General features: G+C 33.0%; 1 protein-coding gene across 1 annotated transcript in view; it reads right to left on the bottom strand.

The window, feature by feature from the left end:
* Cad89D (cadherin 89D) overlaps positions 1 to 19,088 on the bottom strand; it is a 57,174-nt gene extending 38,086 nt beyond the window's left edge. Inside the window, 5 exon segments of the mRNA XM_081985816.1 lie at positions 40 to 195; positions 4,726 to 4,856; positions 17,632 to 17,741; positions 18,839 to 18,911; positions 18,963 to 19,088. Of these exon segments, the coding sequence (XP_081841942.1) occupies positions 40 to 195; positions 4,726 to 4,856; positions 17,632 to 17,741; positions 18,839 to 18,911; positions 18,963 to 19,011 (519 nt within the window). The 5' untranslated portion in view covers positions 19,012 to 19,088.
* Between the last annotated feature and the right edge of the window lie 516 nt (positions 19,089 to 19,604).

Below are 19,604 nucleotides of genomic sequence, written 5' to 3'. Positions count from 1 at the left end.
GTGGAATTTCACGGTTTGGCTGTCTGAAAATGAACTTACGGTATCTTCGCCGTCATGGTAATCGCAGCTTAACTTGAACTTTAACACGTTCCTGGGAGTTTTCGAGTCCACTAGGTCTTCCAGTGATTTGGCCAGAAGAACTGACACCATAGTTTTGTTCAGGTCGCGATATGTAAAGTAGTTCACGTCTTCATTCTGAAAGAAATTAAACAATACAACAAATGATACACTTTAATATTTCCAGTACAAATTTAACTTTTGTGTTGAGTTTCCAGTAGTTTAATTAAATTTTATAGTTCCATGAACAGTTTGTGTGTTAAGAACACGTCGATTAGCAATCGAACAAGCATTACTTAAACGTTATTCTGTCTGTTTTCATTGCTAATCGACTTGATCTTTCGAATACGGCCAATATCTGTCAAAATTTTCTATTATAAATCTATAAAACCACACAGTCAACGCAGAAAAAGATATGCAGGTGTGGTAAAACTAAAACTGGCCATAGGAAAACTTAGGTGTAACTGACAGAGAAACATAGATAATTGCATAAGAGTAAGTAGGTGAAAACTTCGGGACAATGTTGCCAGAAGCTTATCTGAATTCCACTCTACTGGGTAAGGCACTAAATGTGCACAGAAAACTAACTTATCGCAAATACATTATCAAAATAAATGGAAATATTCTAGTCCCAAAATATTTTTTTAAGTAATCTAGTCGACAAATTCAGAGAGACGTTTGACAACATTGCAGCAACATTTTCTGTCTTTGTCTCGCGCATGCAATTTATCAATGTTTCTCTGTCAGTTACATGATTTGCATATGGCCAGTTTTAGTTTTACCACACCTGTAGAATAACGTATTAATTATAATTTAATATTTCACGTTTTCACTTTCTTTAACACACAGGAACATTAATAGAAAATATTATAGACATCACACCTGACATTGAAGTGTCAACTGTCAGAATTCAGCAAAACGTAACGGACGTTAACGGAATTCAAATGACAGAAAATTAAGTCTTATTTTCTTAGTGAGTTAGAAAAAGTTAGCATAGTTAGCAAGACAACATATACAATTTATAAGTCACTGTCTAGGTAAATAGTATTCTAATATCACGTGACAACTGTCAAAAACACGTCAAAACTGACAAACTTTGCCCAGTTTTGGGCATGAAGCCGTACAAATTACAGTATAGAACAGTTTTCTTCAAGTATCTTAGACAAGTCGTGTTTTAGCTTTTTGGCCATTATTTTGACAGTAGTCTCGTGACTGTTTAATTAAATAGTCTACTAGTATCACGTGATTGCTGACACAGACGTGAAAGTTTGCTCAATCAAAAGATGAAACTGAAAAAATCAAAATTCAGTTAATTTTTTTATGCTGTTCGTAAACAAGACGTGTTTTGTAGCGTCTTGGTCCATAATTTGACAATTTATTACTGTCCAGCTAAATAGTATTCTAATATCACATGACAACTGTCAAAAACACGTCAAAACTGACAAACGTTGCCCAGTTTTACACATGAAGCTGTAAAAATTACAGTATAGAACAGTTTTCTTCAAGTATCTTAGACAAGACGTGTTTTTAGCTTTTCGGCCATTATTTTGACAGTTGTCTCGTGACTCTTTAATTAAATAGTGTACTAGTATCACGTGATTGCTGATACAGACGTCAAAGTTTGCTCAATCACAACATGAAACTGGAAAAAACAAAATTCAGTTAATTTTTTTATGCTGTTCGTAAACAGGACGTGTTTTGTAGCGTCTTGGTCCATAATTTGACAATTTATGTCACAGTCCAGGTAAATAGTATTCTAATATCACGTGACAACTGTCAAAAACACGTCAAAACTGACAAACGTTGCCCAGTTTCACACATGAAGCTGTAAAAATTACAGTATAGAACAGTTTTCTTCAAGTATCTTAGACAAGACGTGTTTTTAGCTTTTTGGCCATTATTTTGACAGTTGTCTCGTGACTGTCTAATTAAATAGTATACTAGTATCACGTGATTGCTGACACAGACGTCAAAGTTTGCTCAATCAAAACATGAAACTGGAAAAATCAAAATTTAGTTAACTTTTTTTATGCTGTTCGTAAACAGGACGTGTTTTGTAGCGTATTGATCCATAATTTGACAATTTGTTACTGTCCAGGTAAATAGTGTTCTAATATCACGTGACAACTGTCAGAAACGTCAAAACTGACAAACGTTGCACAGTTTTAGGCATGAAGCTGTAAAAATCAAAATTCAGTTCATTTTTTTTATGCTGCTCGTAAACAGGACGTGTTTTGTAGCGTCTTGGTCCATAATTTGACAATTTATTACTGTCCAGATAAATAGTATTCTAATATCACGTGACAACTGCCAGAAACGTCAAAACTGACAAACTTTGGCCAGTTTTAGGCATAAAGCTGTAAAAAATCACAGTAGAGAACAGTTTTCTTCAAGTATCTTAGACAAGTCGTGTTTTAGCTTTTAGGCCATTATTTTGACAGTAGTCTCGTGACTGTTTAATTAAATAGTGTACTAGTATCACGTGATTGCTGACAGACGTCAAAGTTTGCTCAATCAAAACATGAAACTGGAAAAATCAAAATTCAGTGAATTTTTTTTATGCTGTTCGTAAAAAGGACGTGTTTTGTAGCGTCTTGGTCCATAATTTGACAATTTGTTACTGTCCAGGTAAATAGTATTCTAATATCACGTGACAACTGTCAAAAACACGTCAAAACTGACAAACTTTGGCCAGTTTTAGGCATAAAGCTCTAAAAATCACGGTATAAAACAGTTTTCTTTAAGTATTTTAGACAAGTCGTGTTTTTAGCTTTTCGGCCATTATTTTGACAGTAGTCTCGTGACTGTTTAATTAAATACAGTACTAGTATCACGTGATTGCTGACACAGACGTGAAAGTTTGCTCAATCAAAACATGAAACTGAAAAAATCAAAATTCAGGTAATTATTCTTATGCTGCTCGTAAACAATACGTGTTTTATAGCGTCTTGATCCATAATTTGACAATTTATTACTATCCAGCTAAATAGTATTCTAATATCACGTGACAACTGTCAAAAAAACGTCAAAACTGACAAACTTTGCCCAATTTTGGGCATGAAACTGTAAAAATCACAGTATACAACAGTTTTCTTCGAGTATTTTAGACAAGTCGTGTTTTTAGCTTTTTGGCCATTATTTTGACAGTTGTCTCGTGACTGTTTAATTAAATACTGTACTAGTATCACGTGATTGCTGACACAGACGTCAAAGTTTGCTCAATCAAAACATGAAACGAAAAAAATCTAAATTTTGACAATTTATAAGTCATTGTCCAGGTAAATAGTGTTCTAATATCACGTGACAACTGCCACTGATGACTTTTTGAGTGACTTTCACATGATTTTATTAACTTTTTCGTTTTTATTTTGTACAACTTTTTATTTAGTATTTACTATTTATGTACTGGCCCTTGTCAGTCTATATGTCATGTAATAACCTCCATAAATTTATAATTTATAAACACCTTCCATTTTTACAGTTAATTATTTATTATTACTAATACTAATACTAAAATTAAATTTTGTTTGCCTTTTTACTCCTTACAGAGGAAAACTACTTGCACTTCTTAGGGAGTGAAAGGAGAAAACAATTTTACCCCTCTAATGGGGAAGAAAAGTTTTATTTTCTCTAGGGGCCGTAGAAAAAGGAATATTTTGGCTTTGTTTCGATCACTACAGTTTTAAAACTAGCTTAGTAACTTGGCTGGGAAGGTTCTCTAAGATTGGGTCAAATTTCTGCCACCATAACTGTAATAACAGCATATCCCGACCAGTTCTGGCTGAATTTGGTTTTGGATTTGATGACTAATGCGCTAAATAATTATGCAAAAACAAAAAGGAGGCAATTTTTTAAGCTTTACAATTTTATATAAATTCCTAACTGTAATTAACCACCAAACTAATCAGACATAGGAATGATAATAAACTTTGCCTACATATTCTGAGATATAGTTAATAGATACGAATTCTACGGCCTACATTTTAAACATCTGGTGTAGTGGTCAAAAACCGTTGAACAATAGTCTATTATTGTTCAAAGTTTTATTATTATTATACAAAGAGACCAGCACCGGTAAATGATGGATGATGATATGGTATAACCATGATTGTTGATCAGTGTGTTCATTAAAAATGTTTTGATATTTTATTATTTATAATTTATATTAACGTTATAATTATTAGACATTGTATTTCTAGATTCGGCCTTGCGTTCACTAATTCAACCTATTAGCAGGCTAACAAATTGAAAAACAACATTATCTAGCAACTTTGATTTGTTATAGTTTCCGACAATATTAAATTTGCTATTACTGACTTAATAAGACTCACGTTTAATATATTACCAAGTTTGGAGGCTTAAGTAAACCCCGCTGATTTACGACTAATATGAAACGAATTTCCTGCTGGCGACAGGTAATATTAACAAACCTTGCTCAAGTATGTCGGCAAATTATAATAAACAATAAACTATTCTCAAAAATTCGGAACCTTGCAACTATAGTAAAGAAAATCTGACCCAATTTAGTTAATTCTACGTTATTAGCAACTTATATTTTAATAGTTATTGTAATTGCAAATTGTTTCTTGTTAACCCGGTAATTCAAGAATGTTAAAAATTAAACAATACACTAATTAATTCGAGATTACAAGGTATCTGAGAACTTACTTTGTCTACTGGTAACAATGTGAGGTCGTTCCGGGGGTGTACTTCCACCCTCAGGACTTCGTCTCCTATTTTCAGGTTTTCAGGCACCCTTACAAATCTCAGGTATTCTCCAGGTGGGTAAAACTGACAACCTGAAAGCAAAAAACACTGAAATAACAAATTTACAATTGTGTTTGTTAATGTACTGTTTTGTTGAGAATGCATTTCAATTTTTCACAAAAGTCTTTATTCGATTAACAGAAAAATAAGGAATGTTAACGTGTCCCAATAACTGAATGTTCTGCAGGTAAAATAAATACAAATAAAGGACACTAACTTTAAAGACAGAAAGTAAATTGGTTAACATTTAGATTGTTTTTAATAATTTTTCTCCAGTTTTCTGTATTAAATTTCTTTTCTATTTAGTTAAGTAGAACAGAAACCCCTTCCTTTTAAGTAATTTGATTTCGATCAACTTTTGGAGGATTTTTTAATTTGATATTGATCTAGTTTGTATTACTAAAACCTCACATTAAACTTGATCTTATCGGTTGAATTAACCACAATTACACTTAACAGTATACATTTTTTTCAATTTTTTGCTTTGCAAGTATGTTCTTATGGTTCTTGTGGTTAATTTCCGAATGTGTGCCGCAGTTTCAGTTTTGATGCCTGCAGCAAGGTAAATAAACAATTGCATATCCGGCAATGCCCCTCAAGTCTTATTTAACTTTCGCTTGATTTAGATGCGAACAAGTGAGACCTGATAAACAAGGTCGTACTGGTCGTTCTGCGTTATTGGAATGCATAAACTGTCCCTGCCGGGTATTGAGTATGTTAAAAAGTGTTAAAAGTTAACGAAAATCCCACAGTTGTGCCAATTTAAAGCTAATTCTGCAATCTATACACACTTTACATCAGCTCAAGTTTAATAATTTTGCATTCAGTGCTAAAAAATATGAACAGATATAGAATAAATCTCGATAGTATTGAATCTAGACCTAAAGATTAAATTCACATAAATACATATAATTTGCATTGTTTTTATGTTTAGGTTTCTTCAAGATATGTAGGAAATTAAAAAATCGTTTAAGTGATGTGCGACTAAACCCTATTTTCAATTTGACATTTTTGAACTGTCTAAATACCCCTTTGGCACTGTACTGACAGGACAAACCTTAGAAAAGCTTATTTTAATAGGAACATGTCAGCAAACGTTTTCTCTTTGATGGGAGGATATTAAAGTTTTGATTTTGTTTAGTATTTTCAATACAGTTCCTATATTTTTGACACAATCTATTATTATCTTTGTTGTATTGGGTGGCAGTAAAGTTAACTTACGTCACTAAACGTCAGAACTGTCAAATTTCGCCCCCCCATAGAACTATAAGTGTAATAATGTAGGACAATGTGATTTATCCAAGCGGTAGAACTATTTGGATATATTCGCGTTACAGCTGTGTGATTTTTGACAGCTGTCACGTGACGTAAAAAATTATATTAAAGTGTCTGTTAATGGCACAACTGTTAAAAATTTATAGAGCTGAAAATACAACTTGCAATGCGATTTATTAAAGAAATACAATGTCCGTATTTCACACAATGACGTAATTTGACAGTTGGGCAAATTATGGTTTTCCCAAATTACGTCATCGTGACGTCAAAAACGCTCTGTTCGCTCCATGGAGCTTGAAAACGAATGCGGCCTATGTTAGCGCTGAATGACTTTTGACAGCTGTCAGGTGACGTAAGAAACATATTAAAGTGTCACTCAGCCTTACAAATGTCAAATTTGCGGCTCTATTGAGGTACAACTGTTTTGCATTTGACAGTTTCATCTCACTGCCGAATGAGTTTTAATGGTTATAACCAGTGTCACATGACTATAAGCCACGCTGTAAAGTGTTAAAACTGTCAAATTTAACGTCTTAAATTGGCATTTAACGTTACAACTGCCAAATTTAACTCCACAGAGTAACGAATAACAAATAGTGGCGTGATTCAACAAAGAGACGTGACTATTTGACATTTGACAGTTTCACGACGCTGTTTTATGAGTTTTGACAGCTGTCAGGTGTCGTAAGAAACATATTAAAGTGTCACTCAGCCTCACAAATGTCAAATTTGCGGCCCTTTTGAGGTACAACTGTTTTGCATTTGAAAGTTTCATCTCCCTGCCGAATGAGTTTTAATGGTTATAACCAGTGTCACGTGACTATAAGCCACGCTGTGAAGAGTTAAAACTGGCAAATTTAACGTCTTAAATTGTCATTTAACGTTACAACTGCCAAATTTAACTCCACAGAGTAACGAATAACAAATAGTGGCGTGATTCATCAAAGAGACGTGACTATTTGACATTTGACAGTTTTATGAGTTTTGACAGCTGTCAGGTGACTATAAGCCTGTCATTAAACGTCATAGCTAGTTTAGTTCACTAGTGAGTTCACTTCTTGAGCTTATCGACGTTGCCAAAATGAATCAAGAGTTTTGGCTTTGTCAACTTTGATTTGAATGTAATTTTTTTGAAGCTTTTCCACGCGGAAATAGGCGTGGTTTAAATTGATGCAAAACTCTGGATAATTTACCGTTTTCCGAAAATTATTTAAAAAAAATATGTGTGTGTACATAAAAGCAAAAGTTCTTCATGTTACACACACACACACACACAGACATGTAGAATATAAAATTGAAGAAGCTACCCGACCAAACAGCTTTATAACTGTTTTCATGTGAAAAACGGCCACAAGTGAAAATAATTAAACTTTCCCATTAACCGCAAAACGAGTTTATTACTCCTTGTTTCTTGAGCAATTTTTCGTCTAGATTCTCGCCTATAAAAAGTAATTTGTCCGATGTTCTTTCGGGTTATGTAAGAATGTTAAGAAGTATCTAACATAATTATAATCCATGACGTAAGGTTGTACGTGAACATGTTTCAGTTGAATCGTTGGTATTTGGGAAAAAAAAGTAAAATAGTTTTACCGACGATTTTCTTAATGCTGAATTGTTTTAGTAGCGCCAAAAAGATTTCATGAATTCAAATCTGACTAGTACAATTTTAACATAATTTGTAGGTATTGCATATTTTTCTGTATACAAATTGGTGACTGGAAAAGTGATTATATCACACTAATAATGTTAATACGCAGGTCACTATTTTAAATTAACTGTATATTATTATATTTTTCGATTCTCTTAACAATATCAAGTATGTTTTATGTATTATAACTTATATCTATATTTAACTGTTTTCGAATTATTGACTTTTGGAAAATGATATTTTTACAATTTGGTGTCAATTATTTTGTAAAAATGTAGAACAAATGTTAATATTTAAACATTCAAACTTCCTTATTAAGTTTGATTGACCAAAATTGGTTTGGGCCCTGATAACAGATTAAGTTTCATGATCCAAAAGTGATAAAATGTCTAGCTCATATAGGAAGTTTTAAAAAATGTACTGAAAGACTAAAATTTTTTAGTAAAATCAAATGGAACCCCATCTATTTTACGGTTACAGTATATGCAAAATTTAATTACCTATCGAAAATTATTAAGGTTTTATACCGCTAATTGTTAACATTTTCTTGAAAAATCAACATTTCTTAAACTAGAGCTGTCTTTGACTGGTTTTTGATATCGTTCTAAGATCACTTGGTATCTCTTACATATCTATGTAATGGATATACTCCTAAAAATTTCGCTAATTCGCTATTTAAAAGCTGTCATTTAAAACAGTTTGAATCTGTGGTAATTTCTCAAGGGTTTCAAAAATCACTAAAAATCAGTTTCAAAAATGTTGACTTTCCAAGAAAACTTGAACAGTTAGCCATAGGAGACCTCAATAATTTTTTAAGTTATTAAAGTTTAAAGGTTGCAATTATTGGGTAAACATTTTGAGACATCCTGTATGAGCTAGACAATTTCTAACCCATGGATCTTAAAACTTGATCCTCCCAAGCCAATTTTGATTCATAAAAATCAAACAGAGAGTTGTGTGTTAAACCTTAAATTTTGTTCTACATTTTTACAAAATTACGAATATCTGAGAAACCGTAAAGTTTAGACGTAATTCCCTTTTATTTTTTACGTGGATTTTGAAAATCAAATAAAATACTAAATATTCCATTTGGAAAAATACGACAATTTAAAAGATACCTCCAATAGGTTATATCCATCCCAGAATCAAAACTTTGTTGAAAGTGTCGAATAACCCTGTATAATTATGATTTAGGAAAAATACATCTAAAGTATGTTTGTAACTTAACAACGTTGCTACATTTACATACAATCTTTGGCACCAGTGGTAACATCAATTTTTAATGCATTTTTTTCTTTAATTGCTACTACTTCTGCAGAATCATTGAAAGAAATTGCTCTACTTAAAGTTATTTAACTACCGACAGTTTAAATAAATCATCTTAACAAATGATTTTTTTACGGAAGTTTTATGGAAAAGCGGAACTAAGTGTAATATTAGTTCTTATTTTTTAATCTCATTGAAAAATAAATGAATACCAACAAGTTTGTAACATTCTTATTCCCATCCCAACACATATTTCGCCATAGCAACTTCAGCTGACACTCTACGTAATAGGCCATTTTAGAAGCTGGTCAGCTCGCATTAAAACAATGTCGGAGGCAATTAAAAACGTTACGAAAGGCTTTATTTTACAATTTTATTATCGTATCAAGCATAACAACTAACGGCTAGAACCATACCATGCTTGAAACGATTACGATCGCTACTAATGGACACTGAGAGTTGCGGCTTCCTCTCGACCTTTAAATCGCGATTATCTCGTAAACACAGAAAACAATGGAAGAAAGTCTACCTGTGGATGATCTTCAATCTTCGGATCAACCTTCATGCTTCAGATTACTACTGGAGATAGTTTTAGCCTAATTGGTCGGTGTATAAAAGCCGAAACTAACTCGCTCGAAACGGACAATATTGTGTAAATGCTACATTAACTTTGGATAAACTTGGCTAGTGTGTATGGGACGTTAAACGGTGGAAACCGTTTGTTTCGCAAAATTGCAGATCACGTTTTAGAGACGTCTTTACGATGGGAAACTTGCCAATGTGGCTTTAATTTATATGTTTGGAATCAGTACACAGTCTGGTTTTGCACTACTCTTTGTTTTACCCATTTAGTAATAGTAATTTGTAAAAATCAATCCTTTTTTGTACATCTTAGGACATACCAAAGTTGGTAGGCACAGACAAAAGATTCGAGTTGTAGATAGAAAACAAGACGTGTTAGTGGAAAAGAAGAAGAACAACCTAAATAATGAAACTACTTCCAATAAAGGAAAAGAACGAAATAAATAGCGCATGTACGCTAAAATGACAGAAGACATAAAATAGTAGTTATGAGAAGTAAAAATAAATAAAAGTTAGAACGAAACAGAGTATTTAGAAGAGGATGAATAAAATAAGGAGTGTCCAAATTAGTTTTTCAACTAATTTGTACATTTTCCCTTAGTTTCGATTTTTAACATATCAAAGCGTCGTTCAAGTTGCTCAAGTACCCTTAATACTCCTGATCACTAAGGAAATTTCTCTCACAAGAAACATATACAGAATGTGACTAACTTTTGCTATTGCCAAACAGTTGTGGCACATTGTGTCTATCAGCACTTTTCCTTCTAGACTTACTTACTCATTCCAAGTGATTTTGTCATAGGTGGCAGAGGGATGGATAATCTCCGCTACGCTGATGACACCACACTTATCGCCAAAGATGAGCAGGAAATGTCTTATTGAGCGAGTAGAGAGAGTGAGCTTGACGTTCGGTCTACAACTGAACCGTCAGAAAACGAAACTTATGTTATTAGATCGCACGCACAGCATGGAAGAAATTCCTAATATTAAAGATGTGGAGAACGTGGAGGAAATAACTTATCTAGGTGCCCACATGGTCAAGAAATCAGAAGAAGGATAGCTCTTGCCAAAACGGCCATGACCAAACTCAACAAAATTTGAAAAGATCGGCATATAACGACCACAACAAAATGCAAATTAGTAAACACCATCGTTTTTCCAATTGCGCTATACGCAGCAGAATTCTGGACCTTAAAAGCCACAGACATTGCCAAGTTGGATGCGTTTGATATGTGGGTCTGGAGAAGACTGAGGATTCCCTGGACAGACCGCAGAACTAACGTATCCGTACTCGAAGAACTTAACATCCAAGTCAGATTGTCAACTAAAATCAAACAACTGAGTATTTTGGACATGTCAGCAGGAGGAAAGATGACAATCTCGAAAAACTTATGATCCAAGGGAAGGTAGAGGGAACACGACCTAGAGGACGTTCTCCAAAACGATGGCTGGACCAGGTGAAGCAGTTTACAGGAAAATCTTTCCAAGACAGCATTAGAAGCACGTCGGATAGAGAGGAATGGAGGGAAACTGCTAAAAACACAACATGAGACTAACATACATAATCTTCTCTACTATTATTGTTTTATAATAACCGTCATTATACGTTCGTTCAATAATGTACTATTAGGGCTATTATAAACAATTTTTACCAAATTTAACAATTTCTAACACTTCCGTAAATGCCATAAAGCTTGGGTTAGGTTTTAGCAATAGCCAACTTTACAGTCATTCCCATAGCTGATTTAAAAGTAATCGTAAACGACAACTAAATAACTAATGGACTTCGCTTTTAAGTTAATCAAATCCACTATAAGGTATTTGACACCCTAAAACTGTTTAATGTTGACGTAACGTGTGTTTAGCAGCAATTTCACTCTGGACAGTTTAAGTCCGAATAACTCGGTTATTTGACAACTTTCCGATCAAAACTATAGAAAGTGATTGAAAGGAAATTTGATTGTCTAAATATTAGTGAAAAAAACAACCATTTATCTGTCAAAATAACCGAGTTACTGGCTGTCAAAGTTGACGTAACGTGTGTTAAACAGCAATTTCACTCTGGACAGTTTAAGTCAGAATAACTCGGTTGTTTGACAACTTTCCGACCAAAACTATAGAAAGTGATTGAAAGGAAATTTGATTGTCTGTTTTTCCAATTTTTACATTGACCTAAATATTACTTGAGTGTGATTTAAAAAATAAAATTCCACCTATTCCACTGTATCGATTGATTCTCTTATCATAATACAATTCAAAATAAATTCCCATGTCAAATTCTGAATAGTTTTTACATTTTCTAGTTAATTTCTGAGATTATTTTACTGAAAAAAACAACATTTATACTAGAGCGGTTACGTTACTAGACTTAACGGACGATTAGTCGTCGTCGTTTTTAAAACGGCGATTTGCAAACAGAATCGAACGAAAGTTCAACGGTTGAACTAATAAAGACTGATTGACTCTTAAGTGGGTTTGCACTTATTTTTAAACATTGAAAAGAAAACGGTATAATGAATCGTGAAACAAGAGGCGCGAAAAAACTGATTGATCGATGAGAATCTATCGACTTTAGGATCGAACTTCCTTTTTCATTTTGTTCACATAACCGGTCATCGAATAGGAATAATGCAAATGAGCTTTGATTAATTTTCTTTAATATGTAGGTGTTATTTAATTAATATCATCCAAGTTTCAGGGTTAATCGATTTAGTTCACTGTAGAAGAAGTTTTTTTTTTTTGAAACGTGAATTTTAGAGTTTCTTCGTAAACAGGTTAAGTTATTCACTTATTTGTAAAATTAATCTCAATAATACCTCTCCAGAGAAAAAAAATGATGTTTAACTTGAATTATGACATGACATAAATCATCTTTCCTCATTTGGTTTATCAGGGCGGCTCAAACAGTTTTCCTTCGATTAGTCACAGTTTTTTAAACCATTGCAATGGTTTTTTCGTTTTACCGGATAAGTTAGCCTAGATTAAAATAACTTTAGAACACTTTTGCCAGTTTAAACACACCTAAGGCTGATAACAAAGAAGAATCAATATAAAGGATTAAATAGATTAGTCGGTCTGATAAGTTATTGTATAAACCTATTATTCACTATACAACAATATGTGAAAATAAAATTATTCACACGTGCTATAATTAAAAGCCAGAAACTTTCTAATTACCTCAAAATAATGAAGAATGCAAGAAGAAACGAAGGATTAGGACGCTCTAGAAATTTTCAGTAATAAAGCATAAGTCTCTGTATGATATTAATGGAAAATTATGTTATGAATGACTAAAAGTTAACGGTAATCTGAAGCAATTCAATATAATTTTTTGGATATTGTTACGGGAGGGGTCATAGATTTATGACCCACATAGTATTAATGACTCCTACTTTGTACAAGTGGCTGTTAAACAACAAAGTGCAGTTGTCGCAGCTAGACAAAGAAATCGTTCAATAGGCCATTGAATGAGGTACAAATACAGGTTAGCTCTACAAAGGAATGCAAGCGAATCGGAAAGTATCAAGTGAAGCAACGATGAGAACAAGTCAACATTTTTTGTTATTTTTTAAACAAATAAAACAAGAACAAAACATAACAAAAAACTCAACAATAGAAAAAACTCTGAAGTATTACAGAAAGTGCAAAAAAATAGTTATTATTATTAATCTCTTTAGGAAGTCTAATAAATAAAATAATCATTTATCCAGACATACGTTATTGCATTAATTATGATTTTCATGTTCAATGATTCTAATGTAATCACATAAAGCAAATTAAATGATCTGAGACTAATAAACTATTGTAAATGGTTTAGAACTTGGAAAATCAGTATCATTATTATTGTTAATTGAGTTTTTGACATGAAATATAGTTTAATAAAAAATTTTAAACCAACACACTTTTTTTGGAATAAAAAATAATATAATTTTTTATTTTTTTTTTTCTAATCTAGTTTTCAAACAAACAAGTATTGAATACAATACATTTGCTCTAATCCTTATTTCTTAAACTATTGATTTTTTCAAAAAATGTCAAATACGAAAGTTATAGTCCACGACCTGAAGGTTTTGCAAGATTTACTTTTTAATATACCGGGTGAATCAAAAAAGCTATATGACACAAAGTTGTTTTTTTTTAATGAATACCCCATCATATTATTTGATATTCTGATTCCGACTATTATTTGCAATATTTTCCATATTTAATGTTATGTACCTAACCTCAACACAATTCAATATAATATGAATTTTTCAAAAAACTATCATTTATAAATTTATGCAATGGTATAGTAAGTTCTGATTTAATTGAACAGTTGTTCTATATGTCCTCCCTTCTGGACAACACATTCCCGGTATAAATGCTTCAATCTTTCGGTAGCGTGACATTTCTATTATATAAGCTATACAAGGTAGTTAATAGAGAATTTCAAGGACTACAAATTGGTATATTGAACCACCCTGTAACTGTCAAAATAACAGAGTTATGGGCTGTCAAAGTGAAAACTGTCAAATTCAAACTTCACAGCAAACAACTCAGTTTTAACAGTAAATAACTCAGTTATTCGACATTTTAGAAAAAAACACCATACAGTGTGGTCAAAAGAGAATTTCAAGGGCTACAAATTGTTATATTGAACCACCCTGTAACTTTCAAAATAACAGAGTTATTGGCTGTCAAAATGAAAACTGTCAAATTGAAACTTTACAGCAAACAACAGTTTTAGCAGTAAATAACTCAGTTATTCGACATTTTAGAAAAAAACACCATACAGTGTGGTCAAAAGGGAATTTCAAGGGCTACAAATTGGTATGTTGAACCACCCTGTAACTTTCAAAATAACAGAGTTATGGGCTGTCAAAGTGAAAACTGTCAAATTCAAACTTTATAGCAAACAACAGTTTTAGCAGTAAATAACTCAGTTATTCGATATTTTAGGAAAAAACACTATACAGTGGTCAAAAGAGAATTTCAAGGGCTACAAATTGGTTTATTGAACCACCCTGTAACTGTCAAAATATCAGAGTTATGGGGTGTCAAAGTGAAAACTGTCAAATTCGAACTTTACAGCAAACAACTCAGTTTTAACAGTAAATAACTCAGCTATTCGAGATTTTAGGAAAAAAACACTATACAGTGTGGTCAAAAAAGAATTTCAAGGACTACAAATTGGTGTATCGAACCACCCTGTAGCTGTCAAAATAACAGAGTTATGGCCTGTCAAAATGAAATCTGTCAAATTCAAACTTTACAGCAAACAGCAGTTTTAGCAGTAAATAAATCAGTTATTCGACTTTTTAGAAAAAAACACTATACAATGTGGTCAAAAGAGAATTTCAGTGGCTACAAGTTGGTATATTGAACCACCCTGTAACTGTCAAAATAACAGAGTGATGGGCTGTCAAAGTGAAAACTGTCAAATTCAAACTTTACAGCAAACAACAGTTTTAGCAGTAAATAACTCAGTTATTCGACATTTTAGAAAAAAACACCATACAGTGTGGTCAAAAGAGAATTTCAAGGGCTACAAATTGTTATATTGAACCACCCTGTAACTTTCAAAATAACAGAGTTATTGGCTGTCAAAATGAAATCTGTCAAATTCAAACTTCACAGCAAATCACTCAGTTTTAAAAGTAAATAACTCAGTTATTCGACGTTTTAGGAAAAAACACTATACAGTGGTCAAAAGGGAATTTCAAGGGCTACAAATTGGTTTATTGAACCACCCTGTAACTGTCAACATAACAGAGTTATAGGCTGTCAAAGTGAAAACTGTCAAATTCAAACTTTACAGCAAACAACAGTTTTAGCAGTAAATAACTTAGTTATTCGAGATTTTAGGAAAAAACACTATACAGTGTGGTCAAAAGAGAATTTCAAGGGCTACAAATTGGTGTATCAAACCACCCTGTAGCTGTCAAAATAACAGAGTTATGGGTTGTCAAAGTGAAAACTGTCAAATTCAAACTTCACAGCAAACCACTCAGTTTTAACAGTAAATAACTCAGTTATTCGATATTTTAGGATAAAACACTATACAGTGTGCTCAACAGAGAATTTCAGTGGCTACAAATTGGTATATCGAACCACCCTGTAACTTTCAAAATAACAGAGTTATGGGCTGTCAAAGTGAAAACTGTCAAATTCAAACTTTACAGCAAACATCTCAGTTTTAACAGTAAATAACTCAGTTATTCGACATTTTAGGTAAAAACACTATACAGTGTGGTCAAAAGAGAATTTCAAGGACTACAAATTGGTGTATCGAACCACCCTGTAGCTGTCAAAGTAACAGAGTTATGGGCTGTCAAAGTGAAAACTGTCAAATTCAAACTTTACAGCAAACCACTCAGTTTTAACAGTAAATAACTCAGTTATTCGACATTTTAGAAAAAAAACACTATACAGTGTGGTCAAAAGAGAATTTCAAGGGCTACAAACTGGTTTATTGAACCACCCTGTAATTGTCAAAATAACCGAGTTATTCACAATACAATGGAGTAGTTTACAGGGTGGTTCATTGAATTTTTAACATCCTCGTAACTTGTTTAATTTTATCAAAAAATTACCAAAATATGAATCTTCTAGATATTTGCGTCTACTTTATTCCTAGATAACCCATCAGTATACAGGGTGACCCAAATTTGAGCAACTAACCAAACTTATAAATTTTCGAATGGGATGACCATTTTTTTATTGAATTTTTGGAATCTACGTCAAATTATAGGCCTGTTTGTATCGATATTTAATTTTTTTTGCTCTAGCAGCTTTATTATAAAGCAGAATATACCAAAAGAGCGGAATTTTTTTGCACTTTTCCAGAAAATCGTCCATAATTCGCTTATTTGAAACACCCTGTATAAAACCATCGTATAACAAAAGAAAAATAATGAATGGGGCTATAACGTGACGTTGAGTGGGCTTGGCTAAGTTACCCCGTTTAGCCGCCAGAGGGCGTCAAAGTTGACTCTTGTTTTTTGCAGTTTTTGCTCAATATCTAGTTAGTCTGAAATTTTTACCTCTAACGCACCACGATGGGACAACTTTTACCTTCTATACCTTCCTGGTTAAGTCTAATTTCAGTGATCCACCGATTTTCCAAATGTCATTTTAGTAGAAAAACGGTTCTTTTTCTTGTCGATGAAAAAGAAGCTTAACTGATCTACAGAAGATCGTCTGTGGGGAGAGCATAATGAACTAAGAAAGGAACAACAGCGATTTCCAATTTGGAATTCACTGAGATATGGAATTGATACTGTTATTCAATTTAAAAATCACCTGGAATGGGTACATTATCTGATAGTCGTAAAGAATGCACTATTAATACATTAGAGGTATAAAGAAGTTAATCAGAGTCTTGTAAGACACCCTTATAATCACCAAGACCGTGAAGTGATCGGAATTCCACGTTTAACGTTTTAAATCGACACTGCCAGCTGCCATTACTAATTAAAGTTCTAAATAAGGATTAGCTAATGCAAACAATTAACCGGATTACCAGAGTAGAAAAAAAATCTCAATTATTGATTAGTAACGCAGAAAGTTGCCTATTTTTTGGCAAAAATTCAAAATAATGGTAGAGGTCATAATGTGGACAGGATTGTATAATACAAATACGGAAAAAAGTGAAAGAAAGCCTGTGTTCTATGGAATCTTTGAACTGGAACCACGTAGCATTATCGTCGTAATGGTGCTTCAGGTGAGTTTCGTTTTATCCGAGTCGCTGAACTAATGAATTTCTACCGTCAAGTTGCCGCATAAATCCGATATGGTTCTCGGATTTTGTAACTTAAAAAAAAAAGCATACATTGATTCATTTTTTCCCTACCAAAATCCATTTTGCCCGTCTCTATTGTAATGGTATAAGTTGCGTTTCAGTGAAGTATTGGGCCGGTGCAATTAAGGCACATTCTTGAATTGTGTCAGTTGGGCAACTTATACGATGTGCGCAATTTAACCGGCACTTTTACCGCTATTGCATATTTACATCTGCTATATGAAAAAAATGCAATAAATTATGCAACGACACTTACCCCATATGGCATCGAAAAGTGCCACCGATAACACGAACTGCAGTATCCAAATCATTATCTTGGCTTCATTCGGTATTGCTTTTGGTGTTTTGGACGTCCTATATTCATTCCTGCAACAAGTAGTAAATGATTATTTACATTACTAGTGTGGAATGACCATTCTTAGAGACAAGAGTAATACACAATATTTTATCTACGATCAACACAGAAATGAGATTTTTCCACTTTGAGTTACTTAAAAATGTACCTACGATTGTTATTATTGTAGTGACAGAAAATAAAACAATAAACATTTGTCAAATTTGTCATGTTGGTTATTAATTCATATTTATAAGAATGTGACTTGATTACGTGACAGTAGCATACATTTCTCTTGATTTATGTTTGATTAATATCAAAATAGTTATAATATTAAGTCTCACTTTACTGGACTTTTTAACAGTTCAAATAAGGTAACAAGATAAATTTTAAATAAAAGCAAACATTATTAATAAGTGTTTTTGATTGATTTGACAATAAAAGCTGGATTAGCAAGATTACATTATTTATAAGACTACCCAATTAAAGTGAAAGAAATTTCAAATTTATACCTAGGAATTCAGTGATAAGGAGAGAAACGATTAAAACTCAATAAGCAAGACAAAGATATGGTCATGTGATCAACTGCCACATGACCGAGTTTAAGGTTTTGAATGTGACAAAATGAGAGAAAACAGCCACAGTCTAGACTACGCTTAACTTAAGCTTGGCTTCAAGATTTATTGTAAAAGACGTGACTTTATTCTGATATTTGTTTTCTGAGTCACTTTGTAGAACGAAGATTACACATTTTTACTTAAATTGGGTATTTTACAGCAAAAGATGTAAGGAGTTTAAAATAAAAGAAGTAAAAACAGCCTCTTTTTTGGAATTTTGACATACATTTTTGAAATGGTCCTCAATCGTTAAACTGGCGAAAACGTCTAGAGATATTGACCAGAAGACTCGATTAAAATTATTTAAACACCAAAAAAAAAATAAAAAATGCGCAAAATGGCGATAGATCAAATTATTTTTTTGCATTCTTTTTAAAGCGTTTTTTGACTACACCTCAGTCACACCCAGTATACACAGATTAGTGGCAACTTCCAAAATCGTTATGTAGGTTACTAGAAAGAGAAGAAAAACCTTTTTTTTTCAAGCGGTCTAAAATAAGCCTATTGTGTACCTGTACTGCCGACGTAGAAAGGCTATTTCATATCCTAGGAGGTAAAAAAATAATGTCCAGAACTTGATCCAGGCTAAAAGCGTTGCATTTAGAAAAAAGCAGATGAAATTAATGCAACACTTACTTTGTTTGATTGGCTTGTCAGGCTTGGCTCTGCAATACAATCCTTTCATGTTCTTATTCTGAAATTCAGTTTTCCTGAAGGTGTCAGGGCTAAATTTGTGATCAAAAACAACGGACTGACACAAAAAGACAAAAACTGATTGACACAACACTGCTAATACGATAACAACACGAAGCTATTTCCAAAGTTGTCTAGCAGAGGGCGTATCATGGCTGTCTAGCGTCATCTGTCGATTACGGTTACGCGCTCCGAATTTACACGGAACGCAGTTCTTGAAAATAGGCTTTCAAAAATTTAATATTATCGGTCATTTGCTCTGGTTTTCTGGCTTCAAATCTTCGTTGTTCTATGAGAATGATATTTTTTCAGTATACGTTATCTACGTATATTTACCAGTCCGAATTAATCGGTTAACCTGGCTAGGAAACGATACACATCCTATGTTTACCTTATTACGCTTTCACTGTGTCATCTGTCAAAAATCGTGATGTCCATGGCACACTAATTCAAAATTCAAACACCTTGTACTAATACTTGTATTGTCAAATAAAGTTTCAGTGAAGCCGTAAAGCGACCTAAATCGCCGAATTAAGTGATAGTGATAAAATAAGTTGTACACCACCTGCTTTAGCAGCAATAGCA

This window comes from Ips typographus, linkage group LG1, assembly GCF_016097725.1.
Source record: "Ips typographus isolate SLU linkage group LG1, UJ_Ityp_2.0, whole genome shotgun sequence".
Lineage (NCBI taxonomy): Eukaryota > Metazoa > Arthropoda > Insecta > Coleoptera > Curculionidae > Ips > Ips typographus.
Note: the sequence above shows the minus strand (reverse complement) of the source record. Positions and strands in the feature narration are given on the sequence as shown.